Genomic DNA, 13,250 nt, shown 5'->3' on the forward strand with positions numbered 1-13,250 from the left:
GGCCATTCATTACTTCTTAAATCACACTGTATGTTATGTTGATGAGTCATGTAACTTTTTCTCCCCAATTGTCAAATGGTTAGCTAATGATGTGTGTTGCATCTTAACTTTTCCATTTTTTGGGTGAAAATTTGCAGACTGGCAAGTGTTATGTTACATTTTAAAAAGCAATTTATATACTTAAATTTATAAAAATTTTCCAGATGATGGTGTTGATACTCAGATTGGAGCAAAGAAAGAAGATCTGAATGACAAAGAGAAAAAAGAAGAGGAAGAAACTCCTGCACCTGCATATAGGGCCAAGTCAATCCTAGAGAGCTGGGTATGGGGTAAGCAACCAGGTATGAAGATCTTCTAAACTTCTAGTTCTTTGAAATGAATGGCTTGGCATTCATTTTCTAGAGAGAGTAGATGGACTTTATTTTTGTCATGGGATTTTTAAAAATTAAGCCTAAATTTTTATATTTTAGTAGTGCGCTCAGTCACTTGGTCGTGTCTGACTCTTTGCCACTGTATGGGCTGTAGCCCACCAGGCTGCTCTGTCCATGGGGTTTTCCTGGCAAGAGTACTGGAGTGGGTTTGCATTTCCTCCTCCAAGTTTATATTTTAGTAGACTGTGCATAACATACATTTTACCATTTCAGTCAGTTTTAAGTGTACTGTTCAGTGACATTAAATACGTTCACACTGTTGTATACCATCCATTTCCAGAGCCTCTTTATCTTCCCAAACTGAAACTTCCCTTTCTTGCCTTGGAAATCACTTTCTGTTTTTAGGATTTTGGCTAGTTTAGTTACCTCATTTAAGATGGTTGCCATCCAGCCATCTCATCCTCTGTTGTCCCCTTCTGCTGCTTTCAATCCTTCCCAGCATCAGGGTCTTTTCCAATGAATCAGCTGTTTGCATCAGGGGGCCAAAGTATTGGAGCTTCAGCTTCAACATCTGCCCTTCCAGTGAATATTCAGGGTTGATTTCCTTTTGGATTGTCTGGTTTGATCTCCTAACTGTCCAACGTTAATACATAATATTTGTTTTTCTCTTTCTGACTTACTTCACTCTGTATAGTAGGCTCTAGGTTCATCCACCTCAGTTCAACCGAGTCACATTTGTTCCTTTTTATGGCTGAGTGATATTCCTTTGTGTATATGTACCATTGCACATATGTACTTCTTTATCCATTCATCTGTCAGTGGACATCTAGGTTGCTTCCATGTACTGGCTATTGTAAGTAGTGTTGAACAAACATTGGGGTGCATATGTCTTTTAGAATTGTAGTTTTCTCTGCCCATTTTTTAATTGAGTTTTTTTTTTGTTTTAATGATGAGTGAGTTTTTGTACATTAATCCTTATTAGATATATTGTTTATAAATATCATCTATTCAGTAGGCAGCTTTATCATTTTGTTGATAGTTTTCTTCGCTGTGCAGAAGCTTTTTAGTTTGATGTAGTCCCATTAGTTTATTTTTGCTTTTGTTTCCCTTGCCTGAGGAAACATATCCAGAAAGATATTGCTAGGACCAGTGTCAAAGAGCATGTTGCCTAGTTTTTCTAGAAGTTTCATGGTTTCAGGTCTTTCATATAAGTCTTACAGTTTAAAATCAGGGAGCATGATACCTCTAGCTTTGTTCTATCTCAAAAATATTTTAACTATTTGAGATTTTTTGTTTATGTTTCTGTACAAATTTTAGGATTATTTGTTCTAGTTCTTTGAAAAATGTCATTGAAATTTTGATAGGAATTGCATTGAATCTGTAGATGGGTAGTGTGGTCATTTAAGTAATATTAATTCTTTCATTATATGAGCACAGTATGTCTTACGTTGCCAGTTTCCTTTATCAGTGTCTTACAGTTTTTTAACTACAGTTCTTTTACCTCCTTAGATTTATTCCTAGCTATTTTATTCTTTTTGATGTAGTTGTCAATAGGACCCTTTTTCTTAATTTCTCATTCTGATAGTTCACTGTTTGTGAATAGAAATGCAGCAGGTTTGTGTTTATTAATTTTGTATCCTAAAACTTTACCAAAATTCATTGACGAGTTCTGATAATTCTTCTGAGAGTCTTTAGGATTTTACGTCATGACATTACAAGCAGTGACGGTTTTACTTATTCCTTTACAGTTGAGATTACTTCTTCTTCTTTGCTGTGGCTAGAACTTCAAATACTGTGTTGAAAAAAAGTTGTGAGAGTGGGCATCCTTGTGCCTTATATTAGAGGAAATGTTTCAGCTTTTCAGCATTGAATATGGTGTTAGCTCTGGGCTTATCATATATAGTCTTTATTACATTGAGATATGTTCCCTCTCTACCCACTCTGTTGAGAGTTTTTATGATAAATGTATATTGAGTTATGGCAAATGCTTTTATTGCATCTATTGAGGTGATTATATGATATTTATCCTTCAGTTTGTTACTATTGTATAGCACATTGATTGATTTTGTGGATGTTGATCTATTTTTGTATCCCTGGAAGAAATCCCATTTTACCACGATGTATGAGTCTTTTAATGTATTGTTGAATTTTTTTGTGACTATTTTGTTGAATATTTTTGCGTCTGTGAACATCAGGGTAATTGTCCTGAAATTTTCTTTTCTGGTCGTTGTCTTGTCTGTTTTTGGTATCAGGGTAATCCTGGTCTTATAAAATGAGTTTAGAAGTATTCCTTCCTTTTCTCATTTTTTTCTTTATCCTTGGAAGAGTTTGGGAAGAATTAGAATTAATTCTTCTTTGAAGGTTTTGCATAATTCCCCAATGAAGTCCTTTGGTCCTGGAGTTTGTTTGTTGGGAGGTTTTTGATGAATAATTCAGTCTCCTTACAGGTTATTGGTCTGGTCATATTTTCTATTTCTTAATGATTCAGTCTTGAAATTTTATATGTTTCTAGGAATTTATTTCATCTAATCTTCAGTTTGTTGGTGTATAATTGCATTTCTCTGGTGCCAGTTGTAACATTTCCTTTTATATTTATGATTTTATTTATTTGGGCCCTCTCTGTTTCTTGGCGATTCTAGCTAACAGTTTGTCAGTTTTGTTTATCTTTTCAAAAAACAGCTGTTGGTTTTATTGATCTTTAATATCATCTTTTTATTCTCTTTCAGTTGTTCCCACTCTTATCTTTATTGTTTTTTTCCATCTAATAACTTCGGGCTTCATTTGTTCTTTCTTTTCATTTCATTTCACTTTTTTTTTTTTTTTTGAGTTTATTGAGGTGTTTACTTAGGTTATTTAGTTTCTTGTTTGAGATTTTTTCTTTTTTTTTTTTTTTTCTTTTTTTGAGGTAGACATTTATCTTTCTGAACTTCCCTGTTAGAACTGCTTTTGCTGTATCTGGTAAGTTTGGTAGGTTGCAGTTCTGTTTTCCTTTGTCTCAAGGTATTTTTTAAAATTTCTCTTGATTTCTTCACTGACCCATTATTCTTCAGTGGCATGTTGTTGCATTTCCATGTGTTTGTGAAGTTTCCAGTTTTCTTTTTTAATTGATTTCCAATTTCATAACTTTATAGTTTGGAAAGATTCTTGATGTGATTTCAGTCTAATGAAGTTTATTGTGGCCTAATATGTTTTCTGTTATGGGGAATGTTTCATGTACACTTGAGAATATGTATTCTGTTACTTTTGGATGGAATGAACTGTATATTATTTGTTAAGGCCATCAGGTCTTATGTTGTCATTTAAGTCTGATGTTATTTTAGGATTTTTCTGTCTGAATGATTTATCTGTTGATGTAAAGTGAGGTACTGAAGTCCTGTACTATTATTGTATAGCAATTGATTTCTCGTTTTAGGTCTGTTAAGATTTGCTTTGTGTATGGTTAGGCATATGTTAGATATATAACTATTTTACAAATGGTAGTCCTTTTGTTAGACTCACCTCTTTATCATTACGTAATGCTCTTCTTTGTCTCATATTACAGTTTTGTTTTAAAATCTATTTATCTAATCTAAGTGTAGGTACCCCAGGTTTCTTTAGGCTTTCATTTGCATGGAGTATCTCTTTTCCAACTTGTTTCACAGTATCCTGCAAAAACTGACTGATTTCTTGGCATTAGGAGTTGGACAGGGCAAGCAGATGTAGGACAGTCAGGAAGGAGAGCAGGCAGATGCTCAAGAGCATATGTGCTTTCTCTAAGTTTCATAGTTACCTCTGGATTTTGTAGCTAAGCAGAAAAGAGACGTTATCATTTCATGGTAGAAAATGCAATGACTGTTCTGGAAGGTACCTTTTGTTAGACCTGATCTCTGGAAGAAATTCTGATGAGCTGTCCTTGGCAATGCTGTTTCAGTGACATCTCCTGTGTGTCTACAGGGAATCAGGCATCTCTCAGTGGTGGGCCAACATTGATTCTGCAAGGATGCCTGTGAAGGCTAGGGATGGTACCTCACATATAAATCTTCCTACTTCATCTTAAGCCTAATGTGGAATTTAAAAGATATATATATATATTTAAAGTATTTTCGTCTAGATTTTGTAATGATTAGTTGTTTTCGCTAGTGGAACTTTCCATACTTGGAATCCAACCTCTGGTGTCTGGATATGGTTCTCTGTGCCGTTGTGCCTGTGTGTGATGAGAGAAGCTTTGTTCTGGTGGCCTCCCTAAAGAGAGATGAGGTGTGTCCATCTGATGCCTTCTGTGATCTCCATTCTCATGGGAAAAGCATTTTGAGGTCATGGGTAGCTGAGAAGTAGATGTCTTCCATATAGGGACATTCACTAGGTATGTGGCTGTTGTCTTTTGGGATATAAAGCTACCAGGGTGTTGATTGGTTTAGCCTCATAACTAATCAGCATCAGAGATAGAACAAAAAGAACAGGACACCCCTGCTCTGGTCACCACTGGGTACTGTACTGTTATAAGGAGTTGGTGGAAGGTAACTTAATTTATAGTTCAACTTTAGACAGCTTTATGATTAATTGCTAGATGAGACTCCTTTTAATTTTTTTCATTCATGTAACTTTCTTCTAGGTACCTAAAAAAAGTCCTGAAGTGTGGAAAATTTCAAACATACACAGTAGAAGGAGTAGTATAATGAAATATCCCTTATCCGTAGCACATTCTAACTAGTTAATTTCATCTTCCTCTGAAACATTCCAGTAAATAAATATATCAACTTTCATGAGTATTGTATGCTGGACAATTTGTTGAAGCATCATTTTCATTATGAATTTGTTTTCATAGCATAAAAATACTGAATATGGTTTTTCTTTCTGTCTAGGAAATGTATTGCTAATAAGTATTGACTTCATAGTGTTGTGTTAAAAACTTTTTTTACCTTATACCGTGTTTACAGAAGGGCAGAATGCCACACTCATTTGGGTGACATTGGGCAGGTACTCTGAGCTGAGTTGCCTCCTCCATAGAATGCCCTCCCAGTACCACCTCCCTGTGGTGCCTGTGACGATTACCTAATGTGTGTCAAGTGCTCAAAATCATTTGTGGCACATATTAAGCACTCAGGTGTTACCTATAATTATTACCTATCAACCTTAAAACAAACTGTGCCCGTGATATTTTATGTTGTTTTCTAGATGTGAATGAATTGAAGGAGTGTCTTTCTGTGTTGGTTAAAGAGCAGCAAGCTCTGGCCATCCAGTCAGCGACCACCACCCTTTCAGCTCTGAGACTCAAGCAGAGGCTCATTGTTTTGGAACGATATTTCATTGCCTTGAATAGAACCGTTTTCCAGGAGAATGTCAAAGTTAAGTGGAAAAGCAGCAACATTTCTTTGCCTCCTGTGGACAAAAAAAGGTAATAATGTAATTAAGAAAGTGTCCTGATAACAGCTAAATGTAAAACTCAGGCTGGTTTGTTTAATAAGGAAAGTTTAATTAAGACTTACAATGTAGTCTGCTTTTCCCTTTTTCTGAAATTTTATTCTTGGTTTCCCTTTTTGTATGTTTTATATAATTTGGAGAATGGCTTTCCCAGTTTGCTTATGAAGTATCAGGCCATACTGTAACCTGTCCCATTAAAGACACTTTTCTGTCAGTAGCAGTAGAAACTGGTCAGAAGTTTAGATCAGCATGTCAAGATTTGATAATTTGATCTGAACGTTATATTCTTTTTGTTTAATTTTGGTATTGGATAGGAAATTATCATATTGCAGTAGTGCTTAACTAGTTTAGATGCTTCATTTTTTTCTTCTTAATGTGATTTACTCATTCTTTAATTATAAGAGATGCTTTTATGAACTCACTTGTGGTTGTAAGAAATGATACAGAGAGATTCCTTATACCCTTTGCCCAGGTTCTCCAGGGTTAGCCACTTGGAAACTGTAACGCAGAATCACAGTTAGCATATTGCCTTTAATACATTTTACCCGTGTTACTCATGTTTCTCATTTTAGGTGCTCTCAGTCCTGTGTGTGTGTGTTTCCAGGTGATTTTATCACAGGTGTAGATTTCTGTCAGAACTGCCCCAGTCAGGGTATAGGACAAGGACCCTTTTTTATAGCTGTACCGTTAACCTGTTTTCCATGTCTATCATGTAGCTTTATGAGGATGGCTCTTTCACTCAGTGTTATTCCTTTGAGGCTCTTCCAGGTACATGCATGTGTCGTCATTGTTGAACAGGATTCCATGTATAGGTGTGCCGTATTTTTTTAACCACTCACCTTCTGAAGGTATCTCAGTGGTTTATAATTTTTGAGTATTTTGAATAAAGTTGCTGTGAATATTTTCTACAGGTTTTTCTGTGAACATAAGTTTCAATTTATCCAGAATGAATAACTTAGAGTACAATTGCTGGGTCTTAAGTTTGGGTTTGTAAGGCATTTTCATACTGTGTCCAGAATAACTGTACAATTTTACATTCTCATCAGCCAAGTATGAGTGGTCGTTTTTTTTCTATCCTTGTCAGCTTTTGGTTTTGTCACTTATTTACTGTAGCCATTTTGTTAGATGTATAGTGTTATCTCCGAAATATTTATAGATTTCCTAATTTCTCAACCTATTTGGATAGTAGTGAGTTTTACCTTTCTCACAGAACCAGCTCTGGGTTGGATAGTTGATCGGTGTAGATGGGGGTGTGTCCAAACTGTTTCTATTTCTGTTTGCTTAAATATCTGTAAAATAGAGAGCCACTTGTTGAAGATTTAGCAGTTCTTACACCATGCCAGTTTAGGACTGCTGGGCTCCTTTTCTGTGGATAAGGTCACGATTGGCTCAGGAGAGCCCTAGATTCATGTTTCTCCTGGAATGTATTTTCTTAAAGGGTTCCCTATGTGAGGTGCTCCTCCCACCTCATCTGAATTGACTTTGTCTGTGTATTTACTGTTTTAAAGACCACATGTCTTATTATGCATCTTTATCTTTTACTCAGTATAAATCTCCTTATTCCTGTCTTCCAGGCACCCAGTTGCCTCGTAGGAGGCAGCCACTAATTGCACTTGTTTGTGTTTCTTCAGCGCTCCCCAGGCACATGTTGTGTTCTATTCAGGATTTACCGACTTGAGCATACCAGCTGCCTCTGTTGGGTCCTCACGTTCTTCGTTGCTAATTTGACTTGTTACTGTCTTGAGGAGATCATTCCATATCTTGCCCATTTTTAATAGCATTTCTAACTGATTATGAAAGAGAATAAAATATATGGTAGAAAAACTGTAATAGTATAAAGTTGAAAATAAAATTGCTTTTTATGAAATTAAGTTTATACTGTACACACTTTTTTGTGTTCTAGTTTTTTTTTTCAAGGATGATTTTTATGGTTTGTATGACTTTTTAATAGATGCACAATGAAACCATGTCTTGTTACATTAACATAAGTAGGTAATAAAAAGCTTAAAAAGACACCCGAGAATAATAAGCACTGAATTCAGGAGAGGGTAACCTCTCAGGAGGCGGGATGAAGAAGAGCAGGAGTGTGGGGCCTGCAGACCCGGTGGTCACATTTACCCAAGCAGGGAGAGAGCCAAAGCAGACTCCTGGCTTGGATGCATTGTCTTCTGTGTGCTCCTCACCCATCGCCTGCCTTTTCTCTATTGCACGAGGTTATTCCCCCCTTTTATGCACTTACTGTTTATCCAGCTAATAATACTAGTTCCTTGGGATTATTTTTGTGTTTTTGCAAATCATTTAAAATTCTTTGTAAATATCTTTCTTTTGCTCAAAGAGAAAGCTTTTCCTTTACAAAGGACATTTGGTAAAAGTTTTTAAAGTGTCAAACTAAAAGTTGTTTGTGATCCTCTATCTAAAGAAACCCACTGATCACGTTTTGGAACAAATCCTTTTGTACTACATGCTTTATTTTAGCGTTTGCACATGCCTCTTGACTGACCAGTTCCCACTCTCCCTCACCCCATGTGTGTTGTTTGCAGTTCCCGGCCTGCAGGCAAAGGCGTGGAAGGTCTGGCAAGAGTGGGGTCCAGGGCAGCTCTCTCCTTCGCCTTTGCATTTCTGCGCAGGGCCTGGCGCTCAGGTATGTGCCCAGCATGTTCTCTTTTCTGCCACATCAGGAGATGTGGATTCTTGGCTGACTTCTGCCAACACATACCCCTAGGATGGTCTATGTGCTCTCTATGCCTCATTTTCCTTGTTGGTAAAATGAGAGACTTCATAGTCTGTCTGATTTTTCAGGGCTAAAAACGTGTGTATGCACACACACATTCCAGGTAAACCCCTGCAGTGCCTGAGTACTGATTTATTTTCTAGGAGAACCAGAAAGTAGAGTTGCCCATATAAGAGTCATAAAATAAAGAATTGACTTTGGAGCAACTGTTAACTTTTAGTCTCTTGAGTTCCTCGGGTTTCTAATTGAGAGGAAAGTGGGAAATACAAAATGTGCCAGTGTCATTCTGTCACTTCTGGGACTAGAAAACCCACCTGGGAGAGTGGGGAGTGCTCGGTGTATGTGCTGCTGGGGGACGGACAGCCTCATCGCCATGTGTGTGTGTGCCCAGGAGAGGACGCGGACCTCTGCAGTGAGCTGTTGCAGGAGTCTCTGGATGCTCTGAGAGCGCTGCCCGAGGCCTCCCTCTTTGATGAGAGCACGGTATCCTCTGTGTGGCTGGAGGTGGTAGAAAGAGCAACCCGGTTCCTCAGGTCCGTCGTGACCGGGTGAGTTCTCCCTTTTCGTATCTTACTGTGTGAATGGTTCCGGCCCGCTTCAGAGTCTTGTCTCTCCTTCTGTTTAGAGATAAGAAACTAGGTAGATTGATTCCTGGCATGTTTCCTGCATACCCTCAGCTCTGTGGTTCCAGATCTTTGGTTCTCAGTTTTTCAAATGTTTGACTTTCAATATTCTGATTGCACCTAGTATGCTGTCATACTCAATGGAGTGGAAAATGAATCATGCTTTTGTTACTTAACTTTTTTTCAGAAATATTATGATTTGGATATCAGTATTTCCTAAAGTGTTTGAGCACCTGTTATGCATCTCTCAGTGAATGCAGGTGCCACCATTCTGAGTGGTGGGTATTGTCCTAATAGACGATGTGGGACTAAACAACTGATTCAGAACGAAATGTTTAAACCTACAGTGGGTCTTCTCAGTGTGAAAAGATATGAATGTAAATCATTTTTCTTTAAGGAAAGCCATGAACTCTGGTCTTAGGTACTATGCATGTTTGTTAATAGTTTTTAAGTTTAAGGAAAATGTGTATATTCAATTCAAAATTGAATAGCAGAGACAGGGGAAGAGAGTTTATTCTCATTCTCTTCACCTGCTGTGTCCCTTGTAGCAAGGAAGACACCTGTGGTCTCCATGCCAGTGGGCTGTGGGTTTAGCTATTCAGAGTTTCTGATGTCATTGCCATGGAGTTTAGGGTTGGGAGGCCCTGAAAATAGGTTTGGGTGATTTCCTGGTGGCTCAGATGGTAAAGCGTCTGCCCGCAATGCGGGAGATCTGGGTTCAATCCCTGGGATGGGAAGATCCCTTGGAGAAAGACATGGCAACCCACTCCAGTACCCTTGCCTAGAAAAATTCCATGGATGGAGGAGCCTGGTGGGCTACAGTCCATGGTGTCACAAAGAGTCAGACACGACTGAGTGACTTCATGAATAATGTTGGAAGATCCTCCCTCCCTCATCTTGGGTTAAGAAGACTCATATATTTTTGGAGAACAAGGAAAAATTAAAATTATTTCTTTGGTCAGAAATAAAAATAAACTGACATTTTGCTTATATGTTTTCAGATGGTTTTATAAATGGATTTTTCTCCAGTTTTGCTGATGAATATTGATACTATAATAGCCTTACATGTCACTGAAACTAGAAACATGTCTAAACATTTTTCTCCTCATGATTTGAATAATGATATAAGTAGTTTTATGCTGTAGCAACTTGGAATGTCTTGTAATTATCTTACAGTATCTGAATCAATACTTGTAATAAAATCTTGTCTTAAAAGTTATTGTATCTTTAGAGTATCTGATTAAATTTGTGTAAGCAAGTCTCAGAAACTTGATTCTAAATACTAAAAACACTTCTTCATGGGAGAGGGAATATAATTAGTTTAACATTAATAGCATGCCTATTTTAAGCACGTTCTGTTTAAGCTCTGTTGTCACTTTGTCCCTGCATCCTCTGCTGTCATTTCAGGGATGTTCATGGAACGCCTGGAACCAAAGGGCCAGGAAGCATCCCCCTGCAGGACCAGCACCTGGCTCTGGCCATCTTGCTAGAACTGGCTGTGCAGAGAGGTGCACTGAGGTGAGGCGTACCACAGACTAGACGTGTAGTTTGGAACCGCCTCTATACTAAGCAGCTGTTGCATTTCCTTGAACTATTTGTGATTGCAGCAAATGTGTGAGGATCTGTGATCAAAGAACCATGTCCCAGGACCCTTCTTTCAGATCTGGCTGCACTTAAGTTTTCTTCACTTCCTTTTTATGATCAACTTTCTAGTAGTTTAGGAACTGTTTGGTTTTTTTTCCTCTCTCTCTCTCTCTTAATTTTCTTCAAATTGTTATTTTTATTCCATTAATTTAAGGTCCTAGAAATTCCCTGTAGAAAGTGCTATTTGAACTTCCTAACTGGTTTTGTGTTTCTTATCCACAGAAGATGGATATCTTGTGCTAAAATCTTGAATTGTTTAGTGATTTTACTGCCTACATTTGTTTTCGTTTTTCATGGCCTTGTTTTAGTTACCTTTCATACTTGAAGTATTTCTTCAATTTTATTTAGCTATTTTTATTTTTTATAGACTGTGGCCAAAAAAGTTAATCTGTCTTCACTAGAGCATACGGATGTTCTCTCTTCCAGTCAGATGCTGTCTGCTGTCCTGCTGCTGCTGCACCTGTGGGACAGTGGGGCACAGGAGACTGACAACGAGCGGTCTGCCCAGGGCACCAGCGCCCCACTACTTCCGCTGCTGCAGAGATTCCGGAGCATCATCTGTAGCAAAGATGCCCCCTGCGCTGAGGGGGACAGTCATGTAGGTATCATCATGGGCGTGGCGCCTAAATAGCTGTCTTCATTTTGCTCATCCTAAAGGATTGAGCCTTTTATGGACAAGCCCAGAGCACATAACTGTGATAGTAGTTGCTTTTCGGAGGGGAGTATGTTTTTGGCAGTTACAGCAGTGAGCCAGGTGTGGGATAGGTATGGGAGGTCATGGTTGGGTCACAGTTGATGCAGCAGAGCTTGACATGGTCACATTTGGATTCTTTGCAGCAACTAAGGAGGGATCAGAGCCAGCTGTGTTTCGCAGATGCCGGGCCCTTTGTGTTCTATATTGTGTGTTAGGAGCAAGCTTCTTGACATACATCAGTTTATGCTTTTAGAGAGACCTGTCTGCGGCTGCCTTGTTGGCCACGGGGTTCTCTTTCTACTGCATGAGTCATTGAGCCCTTTGTCTTTGTATGTTTAGTGCTTGTGTGTTCCCAGCAACCACTTGTGTTGTGCTTTCGCTGTGATGGGGCTGTGGAAGGTGTCAAGAAGGCATGCTCACCTCCATGTGGGAGCAAGGTAGTAGTGGAAGTATAAAGATGTGTTAAAAATCCTGATGCTATTTCAGGAAAAAGTGTGAGAGTCAAGTGTGTTCTGATGGTACTTGCAGCAATGCCATGGGCAGTGGGGCAGGGAGGCTAGGCTCAGCTAGAGTGGGAAGGAGCAACAACGCCTCACTCTGTCTGTTGAGAGCAGTTACTGTGGATTGGTTTTGACCCTCCCAGGGGCACTAGGCAAATCTTCTTTTCCTCCTCTGTCTTCCTTCACATGCCATTTATGGGCCACACACCTCCTTTAGCCTGCAACTGCTGCGTTGACAGCATGGAGCCAGGTCTGAAATACACATTTTTAGAAGAATATTAGAAAAACAGCATTGAAAATAGTGACTCACTTTGTTGGCCCTTCCTGAGTGTGGAGCACCATGCAGAAAACATTACCTCAGCTATCACCATGTTCAGTCCTAGGAAATAGGCTGGTGGCAGAGCAGGCCTGCCTAGGTCCAAACCCCAGGGACTGCTGCTTTTGAAAGGTTCAAGTTTGAGTTTGTAGGTCTTTTCTGGAAAAACTTAGCAGTTCTGATATGAAGTTGCAGCCTAGTTATTCTATTACTTTACAGTCTTTGATGATAATAAGGCTGTTCTGGTGTTAGCAGAATTAGAATTATTAATGTACAAATAAAATTGTTACTTTTCTGATGAGTGGGCAAGCTTTAGATTAAAATAATGGTTATTGTTCTCAGTTTTCAAAGCCAAGTTGAGGTACAGTGCTTTTGTTCCCAGGTAGATAGCTCTGCATTCTTCTGATGGTCCTTGGGATGGTGAACCTGAGGAAGATGGGGCGGTGTCCCTGACCTGTGTGGAGTTGGCACACAGGTGATGGGTGTGTGGATGTATGGGCACCTCCGTGTGCAGTGAGTGTATAGATCTCAGTGCATCAGCAGTACTTCTTACGTGACAGCCAAAGACGGGCAGGTTTATAGGTCATGTCTGACTGGGTATCAAAATATAAAGAGTGGTGAAAGACTACTTGTGTTACTTTAGTTTTCCCCGCCACTTCTGAAGCTGTTTTTTCACTTTTCTTCTTTAGCTTCTCTCTGGCCCTCTGAGCCCCAATGAGAGTTTCCTGAGGTACCTTACTCTTCCACAAGACAATGAGCTTGCTATAGACTTGCGACAGACTGCAGTTGTTGTTATGGCACACTTAGATCGCCTGGCCACCCCGTGTATGCCGCCTCTCTGTAGCTCTCCAACATCTCATAAGGTAAGTGGGATGCAGGGTTTATTCTTTCTGTATTTGTTCCTGGAGTCTCATTCTGTGCCTGTGTGGAGACTCACTTTCTCTGGGGTTGGGCTGAAGTTTGCTTTCAGC

At 39.0% G+C, this 13,250-nt stretch overlaps 1 protein-coding gene across 3 annotated transcripts in view; it reads left to right on the forward strand.

Moving 5' to 3' along the window:
- LOC102186637 (E3 ubiquitin-protein ligase HERC2) overlaps positions 1-13,250 on the forward strand; it is a 240,331-nt gene that overhangs the window by 37,731 nt on the left and 189,350 nt on the right. For all 3 annotated transcript variants that reach the window (XM_005675805.3, XM_018066077.1, XM_018066078.1), the window contains exons 4-10: positions 204-341; positions 5,526-5,745; positions 8,312-8,412; positions 8,894-9,050; positions 10,533-10,643; positions 11,196-11,367; positions 12,969-13,142. In XM_005675805.3, coding sequence (XP_005675862.2) covers positions 204-341; positions 5,526-5,745; positions 8,312-8,412; positions 8,894-9,050; positions 10,533-10,643; positions 11,196-11,367; positions 12,969-13,142 — 1,073 coding nt within the window. The remainder of the gene's footprint in view (positions 1-203; positions 342-5,525; positions 5,746-8,311; positions 8,413-8,893; positions 9,051-10,532; positions 10,644-11,195; positions 11,368-12,968; positions 13,143-13,250) is intronic.

The sequence above is a fragment of the Capra hircus genome, chromosome 2 (genome assembly GCF_001704415.2).
Source record: "Capra hircus breed San Clemente chromosome 2, ASM170441v1, whole genome shotgun sequence".
Taxonomy (NCBI): domain Eukaryota; kingdom Metazoa; phylum Chordata; class Mammalia; order Artiodactyla; family Bovidae; genus Capra; species Capra hircus.